At 37.2% G+C, this 20,419-nt stretch overlaps 1 protein-coding gene across 1 annotated transcript in view; it reads left to right on the forward strand.

The window, feature by feature from the left end:
* RAPGEF5 (Rap guanine nucleotide exchange factor 5) overlaps positions 1–20,419 on the forward strand; it is a 236,100-nt gene that overhangs the window by 77,467 nt on the left and 138,214 nt on the right. The window contains exon 7 of the mRNA XM_023216015.2: positions 11,133–11,181. Within this exon, the coding sequence (XP_023071783.2) occupies positions 11,133–11,181 (49 nt within the window). The remainder of the gene's footprint in view (positions 1–11,132; positions 11,182–20,419) is intronic.

Here is a 20,419-nt window from a genome sequence, read left to right on the forward strand (position 1 = left end):
TCTACTTTTATTCATTTTCTGAATGTCAGAAATACACCTACATTACTATAAATTTACAAAAACCACAAAAAAGTGATTTTTGTTTAAAAATTAACATAAGTATAAATTAAACATTTTCCAGATTATGCACATTGTGTGATGTTGATGTGATGTAAAAAATCAGAAAAGTTAAGAACGTCTTGATAATTAAGGTTAGTTCCATGCAGAAGCTGGAATGCAGGCTTTGTCTAGATAAGGGAAAGAAAAGAACATTCTAGATAGATTGTAAGACTTGAGAGACATCTCGGGGTGAAAATGGAGGCAAATAAATGAGTTAATTTGAGATGAATTTGGGGCACTGGTTGGGACTTTGGGGTACAACAGGAGAAAGTTGTAAAGGGAAGGAGAGTTTGGTATAATCTAGTGAAGGTTGTATAGCAAGTAAATCATGTTCCAGAGCTAGGCTGTATTAGCAAGTGACTTTAAGACCCTAATGAGGTGTTGAGGGATAGTTTTTCAGGATCTGTGTCATTCTGTAATGGGTAAAATGGTCCCCCAAACATGAATACCCACTTGGTCCTGCACATATTACATTACAGGGCAAAAGATGCTTTACAGATAAAATTAAGGCTACAGACCTAGATTGTCATGTGGACTCTGTCTAATCATATGAGCTTTTAAAATAAAGGAGAGAACTTGCTTTTGTGGGAGTCAAAGCAATATGGCAGAAGGCAAGGTGAATGAAATTCTGAGCCTAAGAGGGTGTCATTGTGTCATTGCTGGCTCTAAGATGTAGGAGCCCATGTGCAAACACCAGAAAGAGGGCCCTAGGAGCTATGGGCAGCTTCTGGGTGACAACCAGCAAGGAAACAGGTACCTCAGCCCTACAGACATAAGAACTGGATTCTGTCAATGACCTGCATGAGCGTGGAAGAACATGCTCCCCCAGAGCTTCCAGTAAGGAGTGCAGCCCAGCAGGTACTTTACTTTGGGCCTTACAAGAGGCCTTGTGAGAAACAGAGAACCCAGTTGAGCCACTCTGTACCTGGACTTTTGACCTACACAAATATGAAATAATAAGTGGATATTAAGCAGTAAAATGGATGATGATTTGCTATGGAAGATATATTAAACTAATGCACATTTCTTGTTGAATACAAGAATTTGAATTTGGCTTTGAATCTGAATTTGAACCCATAATCTCCTGATTGATAACACAGCAGTTCTCTTTTGAATGTCAGAAGCTGCCAGGGCACAGCTACTTAAGTTGATCGATACCTCTGACATTTCAAAGTGAATTTTGAAATCTGAAGTCTGTCCTTCATACATTTATAAAGGCTTCAGAATTCTGTAGAAATCTAAAAGTTCATTTTTAAAGTAAAGTCTGAAAAAGCACTTTAAGCACTGTTTACAACTTTTCACTGAAATGCTTCAGCCTCTTTTATGCTTGTTGCAATGGGACTGGGCTAGGTAGGTGAAATATAATAAATGGAGGAAATACTGATTGTGAAAGAGTTTATAATTTAGGTGGAAGAAGCGGCTTAAACATATGCAATATTAAAGAAATTAAAGACTGGGTATGTCCTTGCTTCTGTCATTCAGCTCAACTATATTCTAATTATGTGATGAGGATGATAATAGCTAACACTAAAATAGCACTTACTCTGTGTTGGATCAATTAGTCCCAATGATTTATACATGTTAATTCATCTAAATCTTACAACAATCCTATGAGGTAAAGGACTGTGACTCCACCCCACCATCAGGAAACTACAGCTTCTCTCAAGGTTGGCATAAAATAATTAGAGATTTCCTACTCTTGTTTTAGATTTTTGGATCTTGGGTTCTGAATCTTGTTCTTCCAGGAGGCTTCACTTGTTAGCAGTTTTTATGCATAGAATTTCTAGTTAGAAACAGTCTTCACCAATCTGAGTTTATCCCAATATCAGTCTTTGTAATGTAACATCCCTACAAGGTTCTACAGGAATCTGTCCCTACAAATGAGAGATTGCTACCATAGAAGATCCCTAGAATGTCTGGGACTTGACTGTTGATGTAGTTACATAATTGCTATAGTTTATAATCTAACCTCCAAAGGGCACAATGATTGGGAAAATATATGTATGGAATGGTGTGTAACATAGAATAAAAGACATAGTAAAAAGGCATGAGTTTAAAATTATGTTATGGCTTTGAAGATGCTTTATTACATAAACTGTATCATAAAAATTCACCTGAGAATCATTCATGAGCTTTTAATAGATTGAATAATACACTGGGTCTGCCAGAAAACACTAAGAAAAGTAACTTAAGACATAAAAATTAAAATTTTAATGATGCAAACATAATGTTTTATTTCATTATTACAAAAAAATTAAAATGTCTAACAGACTTATTCCCTTAAAATACATTTTATATATGAATTTTTATTTATCAGGAAATTCATGTTGATCAGCAGTTAGGGCTTCAGAGAAATTACCAATCAGAGGTTTTAAGAGCAGCTTTGAAAACTGAAGACACAGATACACCTGCTCTTTTGAAAAGATGTTAGTGTGGTTAGCTTGCCCTTCTCAAAGTTCTTGTAAACATCTGTGGTTTCTCCTGCTGTTTGTACCATGAAATTCATGAGATTTCCACAACAAGATATGCTCTCCCACAGTTTTTTTTTTAATCTATTCATTCAGATTTGCACCACCTCTATCTCTGTCAGGTGGATTAGGTGGCCATAACGTCACCAACTATTCAACTGCAGGCTGACAGATGTCACCAACTCCCAGGTGACATGAACAACCCCCACGGTCTCCACAGAGAACATGCTTGTTCTCTTTTGATAGTGGGATGATTAGGAAATGAGATATTCTTAAAACAAATCTTTAAAAATTCCTTAGGGCACTTCTGATATATACCTTCCCATGGAAAGCATCTCCTATTGAATCTCACAAATTCAATAGACCATTTCCACTGTGGATAGTTCTGGGTATTTGACAGTTCTTACAGTGAGCTAAAACATATCCTTTTGCAACTTCTCTCCATTGGTCTGAATTTCAACTTCAGACTTTGAAATACTTGAAGTTAATGATCATGTTCCCCCTACACCTTCTCAGTAACAACTGTAAACATTTTACTTGTGTTCTTGATCACAAACATATGTACCAGGAATGGTGCCAGGAGTCAGGGTCATAATGATGAATAAAAGAGTCCATTTCAGTGGGCTTATAAACTAGTTTTGGAGCCCTCCAGCTAAAGAGGAGATTTCATTAGAGTGTGATAAGTGCTATAATTGAAACAAGTATAGAGTGCTATTAGAGTATAAACAGGACTTCACACAGGAGAGGTGAGTGACACTCAGGAGAAGATGGTACCTAAGTTGGGATCTGAAGGGCAAGTAAATGACAGCCACACAGGTGGGGAGGTGGGGAGGCATTCCAGACAGAATATGTGAAAAGGCCTGGAGCAAAGAGAGAGTACAGTCCAGGGAATTGCAAACGCCATATTTTAATAAGCTTGGAGCATGGATTTTGGAAGGAGGAACGGAGATAGAGATGATACTTAAGACCAGACCAGAAGAACACTATATATGCAGTATCAGACATTGAACTCTGTCATAGTGTCATGGAGAAATCTTTGAAGAGTTCTTTGGGAAAAGATATAATATTATAAAATGTATATTTTAGGATGATTCAGTCTGACTGAAGAGTAAAGAATGATGTGGGATGGAGAGAGAAAAATTAGAGACAGAGGCCTGAGTAGGAGACAGTGATGGGCTGAGCTAAATCAGGGATACGTTACTTCCTGACTTGGGACTGTGTTGTCTGATGGTGCCATTCATGGAGCAGATTTGTGGAGTGCAGCGAAAGTGGCAAAAAAGTGACTTCAGTCTGGGTTCAGTGGCTCACTCCTGTAATCCTAGCACTTTAGGGGGCTGAGGCAGGAGAATTGCTTGAGCCTAGGAATTCAAGACCAGTCTGGGCAACATAGCAATTTGTCATCTCTACAAATAATAAAAAAATTAGCCAGGCATGGTGGTGTGTGCCTGTCCTCTCAGCTACTCGGGAGACTGAGGCAGGAGAATCGCTTGAGCCCTGGTCATGGAGACTGCGGTGAGCCATGATTGGACCACTGCCCTCCAGCCTGGGCGACAGAGTGAGACCCAGTCTCAAAAAAAGAAAAAGTGAACTCACCTTTGGAAATGTTGAGTTTGAGCCAATAAGTGGGACTTTCAGGTCCAAAAGGTAGATGGCTGTGGGGATCTAGGGCTGAGGAAATATGGACTGGAAATGCAAATATAATTGAAGTCATGTGAATAGAAAGAGAAGAAGGTCAAGAGGGTTGAGGATAAATCACTAAGGGATTTCAAAATCTTTGTAAAAGGCAGAGGAGAAGGGGAGCCTTTGGAGAAGAGAAGCAGTAGCCAGAGAGGAAGGAGAAAACCTGGAGCATGGGATACCATGAAATCCCAATGGTTAAGAAAAAGGGAGTGAGTAATAGTCAAATCGTGCAGAGAGGACAAGGTAAATGAGGATGGCTGTGTTCGTCAAGTTGAGCTACAAGGAGGTGACTATCTTCTGGCCGTTCTCCTGTGGATACTGTCTACTCCTCATGGACCTTAACAAAACTGAATACAATCCAGATGTTGATCTTTCTGGAGTCCATTTTTTTGTGTGACCTGAATGTCATACCTCTAGCAATATTCCTAAAAACACTGTTATCTATTCTAAGTAATCCAACTCCCATTAACTCATAGTATGCTTATACTCAACTATCAGATCTTTTTAATGTGAACCTCTATCACATTAGGTTATGTGTAGCAGACTTAATAGACGTTTAAAATCTATGGAAGACTTTATTCCAGTTCATTTTGTTAGTTTCAGATCACTTCTACATATAGTAGTCTTTAAATGGCCAGCTATTATCTCAGTTACAATAAAGTTAATATGCATATTTGTTTGCATTAAACAAGTCTATTTAAGTGATTTAAAAGATACCCCGAAGTGCCTTGAAACAGATGAGTAAGGATAGATACATTTTATCATCACAGCATGCTTAACAAATACCTGTTTGATGTGATGACAGCAGTTATTGGGGAAATAACTATCTGTTAAATAAACCATTTGGTGGAGAACAGTAGTTTCTTGGCTGGGCATGGCGGCTCATGCCTGCAATCCCAGCACTTTGGGAGGCTGAGGTGGGCAGATCACTTGAGGTCGGGGGTTCGAGACCAGCCTGGACAACATGGTGAAATTCCATCAGTACAAAAACATACAAACAAATTAGCTGGGCATGGTGGCAGGCGCGTGTAGTCCCAGCTACTCAGGAGGCTGAGGTGGGAGGATTGCTTGACCCCAGAAGGCAGAGGTTACAGTAAGCTGAGATTGTACCACTGTACTCCAGCCTGGGTGACAGAGTGAAACCTTGTCTCAAAAAAATAAGAAAATAAAAAATAAAAGTATAATTATTAAGCGTATTTATTTTTTCTAGAATTTCTGAAGTCCATACTAGCTTAACATTGTATAATGGCTTAAAAGTTGTATATTTTTGGGAAGAAAACATGGAAGAATATTAGATTATGTTTCTTCTTACATTTAGTTTAGGAAATTGAGAAAAATGGGCTCTGTATTTTAAAAACATTTCTATCATGGCATCAAAATTTAAGTGTTTCTAAGATTAATAGATTTACTAAAAGCCTTTAGGGAATTTGTGAATTGGCAATTCTGTTAAAAATTAATTTGTAAGGACAAGTTATGGATTATATATAGTAGGGAAGGGTTGTGATAGGAAAAGCCTTTGGTAACTAAGACTTTTGCCAGTATTCCTCTGTCCTCTCAAAATGACTTTCCTTGACTTTCTTTTTTTTTTGAGACGAGTCTTGCTCTGTTGCCCAGGCTGGAGTGCAGTAGTGTGATCTTGCTCACTGCAACCTACGCCTCCTGGGTTCAAGTGATTCTCCTGCCTAGGCCTCCCAAGTAGTTGGGATTACAGATGCACGCACCATACCTGGCTAATTCTTTTGTATTTTTAGTAGAGACGGATTTCCCCTTGTTTGTCAGTCTGACCTCATGATCCACCTGCCTTGACCTCCCAAAGTGCTGGGATTACAGGCATGAGCCACTGCGCCCAGCCCGACTTTCCTTGACTTTCTAATTGAGCTTCATATCTTGCTTTCAAGGGCCTCCTCTTCCAGGAAGCCTGCTCATGTCTTCTCAGTTAACCTCTCCCATGGAGAAGCTATCTCTATCACTCAGAGTTTGCATGAGTCTTAGCTTTGATGCAAAACAGGTCCGGGAGACTTTGGGTTTTAAGACTGAAGGCACTATTAAAGTGCCAGAGGAAAAAGAAGACAGAATACTGGACCTAGGACTGACTCTGATTCTCAGTGAATGTCAAGGCTATTTTGTGAACAGCCATGCTGGTTATCCAAGATAGAAAGCCAAAACATTTCAACATGTTTCTGACTCTAGTTTCTCATGGGTAACTAGGGGAGAGGGAAAACTTTGGGATATGTTTTATCAGTCCTTTAATCATCCTCTATTTAGACATTTACAAGGCCAGATATAACTGTCAGCTGCAAGTGTTTTGAATTGCATAGTTGTTTTATATTGAGTAAACTATATTTTAAATTAAACTTGAAGCTTCTTAAAAAGCCTCCTTGCAATTTTCTTTGTACTTGAATAAATCTTGTCTGTCGAACTGCTACTATAGTAAGTGAATCTTATTTGATTGGATTATAGCATAATTTTATATCTAAATACAGTAAAGGCCATGTTCCTTTACAAATGAATTAAATTAGAGGAGGACAAAGTACAGACTAAAACTTCTTAGTTGAAATGAAGGTCGAAATATGGGGCTTTGGAGAAAGTAAGATACTTGTTGAATAGAGCAGTGATTTCTCGCCCTGGATGCAATAGAATCACCTAGGAAGCTTGGAAACGACAACAGACACTGATGCCTGGTTCTCTCCTGAGATTCTGATTTAGTTGAGACCCAAATATCAGTATTTTTTTTAAACTTCTCCAGATGATTCTAATGTGCAGTCAAGTTTGAGAACTGCTGAACTAGATGAAAACTCAAGCTATTTAAAGAAAGCTCTTCCTAGTAAGCAGACAAAAAGTAGTGACCAAATAGCAATTGGAAAACAGGAAACATGAGAAAAAGACGAGGGAGGGAAACTTTAATGTAAAACTAGTAGAGGTTTACAGTCCCTTACTCACAGTCCTACAATAGAAAAACTCTGAAAAACGAAAGTTCTTCATAACTAACTTGGTGGCAAAATCAAAAAACTGAACGTATTTGGTGGCAAAACTCTAGGCTTTTTCTAGTCTTCCTTTATCCCATTTGGTTTGAATAGTAATGCATTTCATGGAAGAAATATTAATGTATCTGACTACAAGTTGCTGCCCCAGACCTCACTTAAGATACCTTTCTGAAATATGTAAAATTTTGAATTCTGAAATACATCTAGTCCCAGGGGGTTCTGAAAGGAGTTATGGATTATAGTAGGGAAGGGTTGTGATAGGAAAAGCCAAGCTAGTAATTTACTGTTTCTGTCAGATTAAGAACAATACATTTTTTTCTAATGACCTAGGCAATGGTTTTGTATCCTCATTGAATAAAAACAATGGCCAGTATCAGAACATGGTTCTACATTTGGTACATTTCTCAAGCCTAACCTAACAGTGGCTCTATTTTGGGCATGGTGAGAGGAACTCAGGTTTGCCAACAACACGGTTAGATTACGGTAGAAAAATCATCATTGTCCTATAAAAGACTCTTCAGCATAACAAATGACTCCAGAATCTAGAGATTTGAAACAACGTGTATTTATTATGTTAGTACTGGGTCTGTCCCACAGACCTTGGCGGATGGATGAAATGAGTACTCAGACACAGGTAAGCAGTGTAAAAGCACCTAGGTGACTGCCTAGCTCTGGTGGCCAGAGAGTACCCCTGAGAAGCTGAAGCTGCTTGCTTTTATTCAGTACAGGCACAATGCCGAAAACCTGGAGCCAACACAACCTGTAGGTAATTAATATTCATTGTTCCCCTTTCAGAGAACATCAGGTGTACACAGATGATCAAAGGTCAGTTCCTGGTCAGCATAAGTAAACAAGCTTGTTTAAGATAAATTCCCCCACACTCCTTTGTACCTACTCCTTGCCCTCTGCCTCAGGGTTATAGAACAGCTTGCCTTCACCTGTTCTCTGCTCCCCTCCCCCCCGCCCCGGGCTGTGCAGAACCTTCCGACCTTTCAGAAAGTTTGTGTCCTTTCCCTGTAGTTTTTCCCACCACTCTGACCGATCCCCCACATGTTAGGAGTTTGGAAGCACCTTAGCTAGGTAGTTCCTGCTCAGGGTGTCTCAGGAGGTTGTGGTCAGAATGTCAGCCAGAGCCTCAGTTATTTGAAGGCTCAACTGGCACTGGAGTATGACATTTCTTTTCCAATGCCAACAGGTCCCTTATTAGCACACGAAGAAAAGTGTAGTCCCTGTTTATGTAATTGCTCAGAGTTTAAAGTTTTCAATTCAGTTTCATATAAACCTAATAATTATTTGCAAAGGCCAACTTTGAATCCTTCTAACATGTTCTGAAGACTTCTGCTGGGAGTAGCTTATGACAAAGACATGCCTTCTCTGAGTTTTCATTATCCTCCCTTGGGAAGTTTTTTCTCTCCCCTGGGTCCTTTCTGTATTTTCTCCTTCTGTCTTTGTATAAATAGGGTTGTCTCTTTAGCCACCTCTTGTGGGCTAATGAGTGAGTGTCAATTGCCCAGGATAATGTGAAGAAAAGGCAAACAGGTCTCTGCCTCATTGGAATTTCCAGTCAAAATATAGGCATTAGTCACACAACTTTAAATGATTAATTGATTGCTAGGTGATTTAAAAAAACAAAAAAGAACGTGAATATGCTATAGCAACATAAAAGGGATCTTACCCAGTGTGTGCTCTGCTTGATCAGCACTTTTCCCTTTGTGTCTTGCAGGAAGACTAACCTATCTTTGGATTTTGTTTTGTTTTGTTTTGTCAAAACCTTTTTCCCTCCTAGTGCAGAAACGTGGAAGCTATCGTACATCCTACTTTGCATAAAATACTCGTATCCTCGCATGGCAGAGGTTCAGTGGATGTGGTGTAATACAGTACAGTAATCTCATTTATTTTATGTAAAAAAGCAGCCTAGGTTCTAAGTTGAACTGTGAAGTTCTTTGTGCCTTTCTCACTGCCCATCTGTCACCCTCCCAGTGCCCTGGAAATGCTCCATTTTTTGCTTGCTCATCTCATTCTTTCCTTTCTTTCTCTTGTCAATTATTTGAAAAGCTGTAGTGTTATACATTGGTGGGAATATAATCCTTTCCTTTTCTGAGCTGTTTCTATTTTGGGCATCATTTTCTAATTGGAAAAGGAAAAACTGAGAATCCCGTAAAGGGATTTCAGGTGTGGAAAATTAAAAGAGGAAGCTGGAGATGACCGGTTTTGATCCTTTGTGAACAAATTAAGTGATCCACCTCGTGCATCATTTTCCATCTTTGCCTTCTCCCTGTGTGTGTGCCACAGTGGGGTTTTCCCTGGGAGGTCATAGAATCTGGAAACCATTGACAAGACCCTTGTGAATGTTTATAATCTGCCTCTTTGTCCCAACTCCAAATATTTGTGACACTGAATGAAGAAAATCCTAAAAAGAGCTGGTAATACTACAATAAACCTTACAAACAATTTAAAATATGTAAAATATGCAGTAATTGATATTTTTACTTTGATGCTTTTTAAATTTATTTGAGTACACATACCAGTACTTATAAAGGTTTTCTTGTGGTCATTCATCACTTCTGTCTGCCTCAGTACTCTTTTCCCGCTGAGTTCTTTAACTGTAAACTTTCCAACCGTGAGCATTTTCAGAGCTCAAACTCTTAAGGTTGGAGAAGAACTGATTGTCTTCTCACTGCTGTGTAATTTTCCTGAGAGAATCTTAAGGTGTCAAAGAATCAGCATTCAAAGAATCAAGACTATGCATTTTTGAATAGCTTTCACATAGCCCATCAGGGAAAGCATGGCAATGAAGACAGTACATGGGACAAACTGCCTTCTGCAGGGGTGATAATGCCCTGGCCATTGACAAAGCAGTCCTCGGTGGAGTCTCAGGGTCTAGCGTATTGCTACGCTTGCCTTCCAGTAAATGAATGTAGATTACATTATTTGAATAGCAAATCTGCAATTTAACCTTGAACTCCCTTGTTCTCCCTTTAAAGTGTCATTATTGCAATATATTCAGCTGCCTGATACCCCCATCCCTCGAAAAAAACCCGACCATCACCAGTTCCAAACACCTGAACACACAAACTTCTGAGCTTAAGAGATTGTGTCCTGAAGAGGAGAGATCTTCCTCTTTATGGAATTTTTATTGATACCTTCATGTTATCTTTGAAAGTGACTGTGCTTACCTTTTTTGTCACTGTTTCGTGTTCTGCTTTGAAAATGTTTTCAAGGAAGGATTTAAGTGTTCAAAGTGGGAAAGATGAGAGTGAGATTAAGTGCTAAAAACTTTGGACAAGTAAGTAGAGTTTAAGACATTTAGGATTTTAAAGGTCATCTAGTCTATTCCCATTTTACCTGCCCTATGCATTGATGATGCTTGCTTTTATGTGGCATATTATCCAAAATGATTGCTGTAAACCTGTCAGGCTTGCAGTGAACATTCATTATATTTGAGCAGAGGTCCAATTTAAACCACTATTACCTATATCAACTTTACTAGAATTTCTGTATAAACTAGCATCTTTGAGAGGTAAATAATATTTAATCTTTGTTATGGTATCATGTATATTTTAATAATTTAATTCATAATTGCATTATATCAGAATGTTTTATAGTTTTTTTTAGGTACTTCCCATCATCACAGTGTAAATACCAGTGTTTTACAATGTATATATTCTGGCAACTGTCTAACTTTTAAAAAAGTAATTCAATATGATTCTTCTAAAAGTTCCTATGCAGAGGTTTTTTCCATGTACTAAAAACAAGCAAAAATCAAAAAAGTGCTGGCAGCAAACTTCGGTTTAATTGCAACAGCTCTGAATTTGAGCTGCATATCTAAAAACAAAGTACTGCTTTTGATGGCTACATTTTTCTTCTTCTAATTTGATTTTTCCCCCTAATATTTTATTAGGTGCAGAGAGAGCTAGCAGCTGTGATTGCTTTGAAAGCAAGGAAGTCTGGTAAGTTGTCTTTTGTGGGGCTGGGGTAAGATTCTAATTCTTTGGGGGTATTTCACATATCATCTGGTAGTGTGCAGTTGAGTGTATCTCAGGAAGTTGTGGTGTAGAATGCAAAGAATTATCCCCATTTGTTTTTAAAAATCATTTATTCTACCATCAGAATAGCACAGGATGTTATATGTAGTTTTTTAAGATAAAGTGTCACTGCTTTGCTCTATTTTTGATTTCAAGAAAAAGTGAAATTTAAAGTTAAAAATATGTTTGTAGTCCATTGCAACCATATAGGGATCTAGGTACATGACAAAGTAAGCCAATCACCTTGTATTATGTATCTTAATGACAAAGGACAATGGATACTATAGAGGTGGTCTTTTTTATAAGGCTTTAAAAAGTCAAAGTAGTTCCTTCTAAAAATAATTGAATTGCTTAATGACATTTCAAAGCAAACATTACTCCTAGGATTGATTGATAGGCCTGATTCCTCATACCTATAGGATATAATCTGTGGAAGTAACATGTGGAAAGGAAAAGGGGGCTTTCAAATATATTTTAAAGGAGAAAAAAAACATAGTCTGCTAGAATTCCATATGAAATGGAGACTCACTGAAGTAGAAAAATGCTTGCTTAAATGGGAGGAATGTCAGTAGGAGGCATCCTTTGCTGTTCCTCCCTTCGGAGGGAGGAGGTCAGTGCTGAATGGAATGAAAATCAGAAGGGAGGTACTTCTTGGATAATGTTAAACTAGACTAAAACGTTTCAGGCGGAAAGACTGTGACAAAATAAAAGTGATGACGAAACTTGAAGAAATAAAATGGAATGGAAATGTCTCAGGAACACAAACTGTACATTTTATATCTTTCTTTTTCCAGTTAGAAACCCTAAGAATTTGATTTTTTCTTAGTTACTATTTGAACCAAACAGACCTTAGTGTGAATTAGTTTATTACATTCATGTTACTTTCTTTGTTGGTTTGGCAGATGTTGAGGACATAGAGACTGGAAGCTATAAAGGTAATGGGGAGGAGGATGCAAGGAATAGCAATCTTGGGTATTGAACAGAGGGCGGCATGAGTAAGGCTTCCCAGTGAACAGCATTATTTATATTTTCAGAGGTGGAGGCCAAGATAGAGAAAGGACATCAATAAAGTTTGCAGGAGGGAAATGCAAATCAAAATCACATTGAGATTTCTCCTATCCCAGCTAGAATGGCTATTATCAAAAACACGAAAAAATAATAGATGCTGGCAAGAATGTGGAAAAAGGGAGACTCTCATACACTGTTGGTAGGAATATAAACTAGTACAGCCACTATGGGAAACAGTATGGAGGTTCTTCAAAAATGTAAAAATAGAACTACCATATGATGCAGCAATCCCATGGAAATGAGTATATCAAAGAGATATTTGCACTCCCATATTTATTGCAGCACTATTCACAATAGGCAAGATTTGGAATCAACTTAAGTATGTATCAACAGATAAATGGATAAAGAAAATGTGGCACATATACTCAATGAAATATTATTCAGCCATGAAAAAGAATAAAGCCTGTCATTTGTAGTGTCGTGGATAAGCCTGGAGGACATTATGTTCAGTGAAATAAGCTAGGCACAGAAAGACAAATACTACATGTTTTCACTCATATGTGGCAGTGAGAAAAGTTGATCTCATTGAGATGGAGAGTAGAATGATGGTTGCTAGAGGCTGGCAAGGGTAGGAGGGATGAAGAGTTGGTTAATGGGTACAAAAATACAGTTAGAGGAGTAAATTCTCTACTGTTCAATAGCACAGTATCGTGGCTATAGTTATCAAAAATGTATTGTATATTGCAAAATAATTAGAAAAGAAGGTTTGAAATGTTCTCAATACAAATGGTATATGTTTGAGGTGATAGATATCCCAACTACCCTGATTTGATTATTACACAATATTTGCATGTATTAAAATATGTACCATACAAATATGTACAATTATTATTTATCAAAAAAGTAACTCTAAAAAAAGATTGTAGGAGGGACGGCCTAAAAATAAATTCTGCTGGAGCTGATCTTGATTCTTGGGTCATGATAAAGAGACAAGTGTATAGTCTGTACAAGTTGGGATGACAGTGTCTTGAAGGATAGGATTTGATTTTTTAAAATTTCAGAATAAAGTAGAGAAGTAATCAAAAACTTACAGCACATCATTGCCAGAGAAAGAGCAAGTAAATACAGATAGGGAGGCTGGAGAAGGGGGTGGCTGATTTACACGGAGTGGGATGGGAAAGCCTCTGAATTGGAGATTTTTGAGCCAAGACCTAAAGTCAGTGAGAGAGAGCCCTGTGGCTATCCACAGAGCATTTGGACAGACACATTGCATCAGATAGGTTTGGAGAGACTGCAAGGAGGCAAGTGAATGAGGCTGAGAGAGGTAACTTCGCAATGTCAGATGAAGAAGTTTCAACTTTCTGGAGGTGGAGGGAGATGAAGATGAGCAAGCAAGACCCATACATATTAGATTGCATAATGTCAAAGACTGGTGTTAAGTCAATTTTATTATGTTGTGATGTTACTGTATGAGATTAGCATGTCTGTTTTCCTTACTTATTTGATCGATGGAGCTTGGAATGTGAATACAATTTTGGCAACTTCTCAGGGACAGAGTAAAGTGATCTCACACACTTATACTAATGATGGGGACATCAATTCATAGTTTTTCAGAAAAGCAGTTGTTCAGTATATTCCAGTAACTCTATAATCCAATAGGTTTATATGACTGGAGGTCTGGCTGTAAGACATAATCAGAGTTGCATGTGAAGATTAAGATTGAAGAATATCTGTTGCATTGCTTTTTTTTTTTTTTTTTTTAAACAGAAAGTAGAAACAATCCTTAATTCCCTATGATAAGGAAATAATAAAATTGATAGATCAGTGCACTGGAATATTAAACAGCCTTTAAGATGATATTTGGAAGAATTTATATAGTTATTTTTTCAGTGAAAAAAGTTGTATATAATAGCATGTATTCTCTTTTTCATGATGAAAATAGCTCCGTTTATTTTTTCTTGCTATCATAGTAGAGCATACTCATTGAAAAAAACTTTTATAATACATGAATGTATGAAGAAGAAATTTAACAGTTATGTATCATCTCACCAGTATAACCACTAATACTCTTGTTTTATTTATTTCCAAACATTTTTTAATTTTTAATTTTAATTTTAATTCTTTGTATTTTGGCTATTTCCAATTTTTTTTCTTTTTTCCTTTTCTTTTTATTGTTGTTTTTTGAGATGGAGTCTTGCCCTGTCACCCAGGCTGGAGTGCAGTTGCGCAATTTCAGCTCACTGCAACCTCTGCCTTCCAGGTTCAAACAATTCTCCTGCTTCAGCCTCCCTAGTAGCTGGGACTACAGGCATGTACTACCACACCTGGCTAATTTTTGTATTTTTAGTAGAGACAGGGTTTTGCCATGTTGGCCAGGTTGGTTTTGAACTCCTGACCTTAGGTGATCCACTGCCTCTGTCTCCCAAACTGCTGGGATTATAGGTGTGAGCCACTGCACCTGGCCACCAAACTTTTAAAAATTAATATGCAGATATTATATATTGTATATTAATATGCTGCTGATTTAATAAAAGGATCATCTTATATATGCTCTTTTGAGATAACTGTAGATTTACACACAATTGTAATAAATAATACAGACAGATCCAGAGTATCTTTTATGCAGGTTCCCCCAATAATAACATTTTGCAAAACTACAGTAAAGTATCACAACCAGGACATTAACATTTTCACCAACACAGAGATCCCTTATGTTGCTCCTTTATAGCTACACTGACTTTCCACTACCTCTATTCTCTTCTTAATTCCTGGCAGTCACTAATCTGTTCTCTATTTCTGTCATTTCAAAAATATTATATAAATAGAGTCAGACAGTATGTAACTGTTGAAATGGGACCTTTTCACATGGCATGATTTTCTAAGCTTCATTCAGGTTGTTGAATCTATCTATAGGTTTTTCCTTGTTTTTGTTTGTTTGTTTGTTTTGAGATAGGGTCTCACTCTGTATCTCAGGCTGCAGTGCAGTGGCACAATCTCAGCTCACTACAGCCTTGACCAAGGAAGGCTAAAGCTATCTTCCCACCTCAGTCTCCTGAGTGGCTGGTACTACACCACTACACCTGGCTAATTTTGTTTATTTTTTTGTAGAGACAAGGTCTCACTATGTTGCTCAGGCTGAGTGCTTTCTTTTTTATTGCTGAATAGTGTTCCGTGGCATGAATGTGCCATAATACTTTTAACCATTTACCAATTGAAGGACATCTGGGTTTTTTCCAGTTGTTTTGCTATTTTGAATGAAGCTACTACAAATATTCCTGTATAGGTTTTTTTGTATGTGTGAGCCTATCTTCATTTCTCTGGAATAAATGCCCAGAAGTACAATTGCTGGGTTCTATGGTTATATGTTTAGTTTTTTGAGAAACAGCTAAACTATCTTTTAAGTAGCTGTGCAATTTTTACATTCTCACTGGCAATCTATAAGTGCTCCAAATTCTCTCAGATTCTCTGCATCCTTGCCAGTATTTGGTATCATTATTATTCTTCTTCTTATTTTTAATTTTAGCCATTCTGATAGGTGTGTAGTGATAATCTCATCACAGTTTTTATTTGCATTTTCCTGATGGCTCGTAATGTTGATCTTCTCAAGTGCTTATTTGTCATCTGAATGTTGTTTTTGGTGAATTGTTTGTTGATGCCTTTTGCCCTTTTTTAATTGAATTGCTTGTTTTTTGATTTTTACTCTTGAGTTTTGAGAGTTCTTTATGTATTCTAGGTAGTAGTCCTTTGTTGATAAGGACTGGTTGGCAAATATTTTCTTCCAGTCTATAATTTGATTTTTTCATCCTCTCAACAGAGTTTTTCACAGAGCAAAGGGTTTTAATTTTGATAAAGTCCAATTTATTTATTTTAATGGATCTTTTAATGCTTTGGGGTTAAATCAAATAACTATTTGCCTAGCTCTAGAGTCCAAATATTTTCTGTGCCTTTTCTTCCCCTAAAAGTTTTATGTTTTACATTTAAGTCCATGATCACTATTGAGTTAGTTTTGATATAAGGTATGAGACTTAGGTCAAGTTTCTCTCTTTTTTTTGGCATATGAATGTTCAGTCACCTCAGCACCATTTGCTGGAAAGACCATCTTTCCTCCAATTGCTTGTGCACCTTTGTCAAAAGTCATGTGAGCATATTTGTATGGGAGTATTTCTGAGTTCTTTGTTCTGTTCCATTGAACAGATTCCATTGGTATCCACCAATACTACAGCATTGATTACCATAGCTATATGTAAAATGCATTTTGATAGGATTAATATTATTGTTATTATTTTTGAGACAGGGTCTCGCTCTGTTGCCTAGGCTGGAGTGCAGTGGCACAATCACAGCTTACAGCTCACAGCAGCTTTGACCTCCCAGGCTCAAGTAGTCTTCCTACTTCAGCTTCCTGAGTAGCTGAGGCTACAGGCAGGCATGTGCCACTACATGTGCCTAATTTTTTAAATTTTTTTATTTCTAGTAGACAGGGGTTTTGCTATGTTGTTCAGGCTGGTCTTAAACTCCTGAGCTCAAGGTGCATGGTGACCCTCTCACCTTGGCTTCCTGCACCCAGCCTAATGTTTATATCAGCAATATAAGTTTATATATTTTTATTAATTGTATATACTAGCAGTTTATTTACTTCTTGGTTGTACATTTAGGTTTTTAGGTTTTTTTCCATTGTAAATAATAATGGAAGAACCTGACCATATATTTTTGTACATATCTCTGTGCCCTTTTCCAATTATTTCCTTATAATAAATTACTAAAGGTGGAATAGCTAGGTGTGGACAGTGTTAAGGTTTTGTTTTTCACATTTAGGACTTTAAGTCCTCTGGAATTAATTTTATGTATATGGTATCATGTGGAAATCAAAATGTTTTCCTTATGTTAAGCCGGCATTCACTGAATTCTTTATTAGCATTCATTGAATCCTTTGCTCACTGATCTATAATGCTTACTCCATTATATATGCAGTTTATATACGTGCTATGCTTAGATTTCTGGTCTCTGTGTTCCACTGATCTATTTACCTTTCCTTGTGCTTACACTATCCTGTTTTTATTACCAATGCTTTATAATAAGACTTTAGGGGAGAGTGGGAGCATTGGATGGGTAAGACAAGTCTCCTCTTACTTTTCTTGTTCTCCCCATAGGGATTTTTTTTAATGTGTATTCACCTTATAGATTATTACATAAATCTGACATTTTTGAGATAATGTGTTTCTATCAATGAATATAGGATATCTTTCTCTGTACAAGTCTTTGACATTTTTGTTTGATATATTTTTAGGTACCTTGTAGTTTTGATTACTATTGTAAATGAATTATTCTTTCTAATACCTTTTTTTTATTGGTCCTAAACTCTGCCTTATGTGATGGTTCCTCAGTGTTTTTCTTTAATGAAATTTTTTTGATAGACTTTATTTTTTAGAGCAGTTTTAGGTTCATAGCAAAATTAAATACAAAGTGCAGAGAGTTGCTCTGTACTTCCTGCCCCACACATGTACAGTCACTCCACTATGAGCATCCCACTCTGGTTTGGAATGTATGTTTTTTACAATCACTGAACCTCCGTTGACATGTTGTTATCACCCAAAATCCATAGTTTGGGATTCACTCTTGATGTTGTACATTCTATGGGATTGTAGAAACGTATAATGACATGTATCCACCATTATAGTGTCTTACAGAGTAGTTTTACTGCCCTAAAAATCCTGTGTGCTCTACTTATTCAACTCTGTCTTCCCCTAACCCTCTACAGCCATTAATCTTTTTTAATTTTAATTTTAATTTTTATTTGTTTATTTATTTATTTTTTGAAATGGAGCTTTTGCTTTTGTTGCCCGGGCTGGAGTGAGTGCAGTGGCGCGATCTCGGCTCACTGCAACCTCTACCTTCCGATTTCAAGCGATTCTCCTGCTTCAGCCTCCCGAGTAGCTGGGATTACAAGTGCCTCCCATCATGCCCGGGTAATTTTTGTATTTTTACTAGAGGCGGAGTTTCACCATGTTGGGCCAGGCATGGTGGCTCACGCCTGTAATCCCAGCACTTTGGGAGGCCGAGGTGGGTGGATCATGAGGTCAGGAGTTGAGACAACCATTAATCTTTTTACTCTCTCCATAGTTTTGTCTTTTCCATAATGTAATATGGTTGGAATAGTACAGTACGTAGCCTTTTCACACTGGCCTCTTTCACTTAGTAATATGCATTTAAGGTTCTTCAGAGTCTTTTCAAGGTTTCAGAGCTCATTGGTTTTTAGTGCTGCATAATATTCTATTGTTTGGATGAACCGGTTTATCCGTTTACTTATGTAAGACATCTTAGTTGTTTTCAAGTTTTGGCAATTATGAATAAAGCTTCTATAAACATCTATATGCAGATTTTTGTGTGATTGTAAATTTCATCTCTTTTGGGTAAATACCGAGGAGTTTGATTGCTAGATCATGTGTTAAGAGTATGTTAAATTTTATTAGAAACTACCAAGTTGTCTTCCAAAATGGCTATATTATTTTGCATTCTTACCAGCAGAATTGAGAGGTCCCCTTGCTCCACATCCTCACCAGCATTTGATGTGGTCAGTGTTCTGGATTTTGACTATTCTAATAGGCCATTTTAATAGATGTGTAGTGATAGCTCATTGTTTTCATTCACAATTCCCTAATGACATGATGTTGAGCATCTTTTCATGTACTTACTGTATATCTTCCTCACTGAGGTATGTATTCAGGTCTTTTGCTCATTTTCTTAATTGGTATGTTTATTTTCTTATTGTTGAGTTTGAGTTCTTTGTATATTTTGGATAACAATTCTTTATCAGATATATCTTTTGTAAAAGATTTTCTCTCTGTAGCTTTCCTTCTTACTCTCTTAAGTGTCTCTGCAAAACAGAAATGTTTTTATTTTAATGAAATCCAACTTATCAATTTTTTCTCTCATGGATCATGCCTTTGGTGTTATATCTACAACGTCATCACCAAATCTAAAGTCATCTAGATTTTCTCCTATGTTATAGTCTAGGAGTTTTATAATTTTGCATTTTACATGGAGGTCTGGGGCCTATTGTGAATTCATTTTCAAAGGTGTAATGTCTGTCTAGATTCTATTCTTATTTTATTTTTTGCATGTGGATATCTAGTTGTTTCTGAACCACCTGTTGAGAAGACAATCTTTTCCCCATTATATTGCCTTTGCTCCTTGTTAAAGATATATTAACTATATTTGGGTCTATTTCTGGGCTCTGTATTCTATTCCATTGACCTATTCATCTATTGTTTGTTGTTGTTGTTGTTGTTGTTGTTGTTGTTGTTTTTGAGATGGAGTTTTGCTCTTGTTGCTCAGGCTGGAGTGCAGTGGTGTGATCTTGGCTCACCACAACCTCCATCTCCCGGGTTCAAGTGATTCTTCTGCCTCAGCCTCCCGAGTAGCTGGGATTACAGGCATGCACCACCACGCCCAGCTAATTTTGTATTTTTAGTAGAGACGGTTTCTCCATGTTGGTCAGGCTGATCTCGAACTCCTGACCTCAGTGATTTGCCTGCCTCAGCTTCCCAAAGTGCTGGGATTATAGGCATGAGCCACCACACCTGGCATATTTGTCTGTTCTTTCACCAATACCACACTGTCTTGATTGCTATACCTTTATGGTAAGTATTGAAATTGGATAGTGTCTGTCTTCCAACTTTGTTCTTCACTTTCAGTTTCGTGTTGACTATTCTCAGTCTTTTCCCTCTCCATAAAAACTTCAGAATCAGTTTATCTGTATCTACATCTATTATCTCTTCTAGTTGGCTCTTTTTTTGTTGTATGAGAATTTTTGATTTTGTGTCCCTTAAAATTGTTTAACTCCAATGAGTTCTAATAGCTTCCTTGAAAATTATCTTGGATTTTCCACATGGACAAATTCATCATCTGTCAATGATGACTGTTTTGTCTGTATTTACCAATGCATATAATTCCTTTTTCCCCATATTATAATATTTCATTAGAGCCTTGCAGTATAAGGTTGAATAGTATCAATGATAGTTGGCATTCTTATTTTGCCCCAACTTTAATTAAATATAATGTTTTCTGATTAGGAGAGCAATATAAATGAAGAAGATTGTATTAGGAAAAAACAAAGACATTTCTTTCTTACAACCCCTCCCCACCCTGAACTACAATA

The sequence above is a fragment of the Piliocolobus tephrosceles genome, chromosome 8 (assembly GCF_002776525.5).
Source record: "Piliocolobus tephrosceles isolate RC106 chromosome 8, ASM277652v3, whole genome shotgun sequence".
Classification (NCBI taxonomy): Eukaryota; Metazoa; Chordata; class Mammalia; order Primates; family Cercopithecidae; genus Piliocolobus; species Piliocolobus tephrosceles.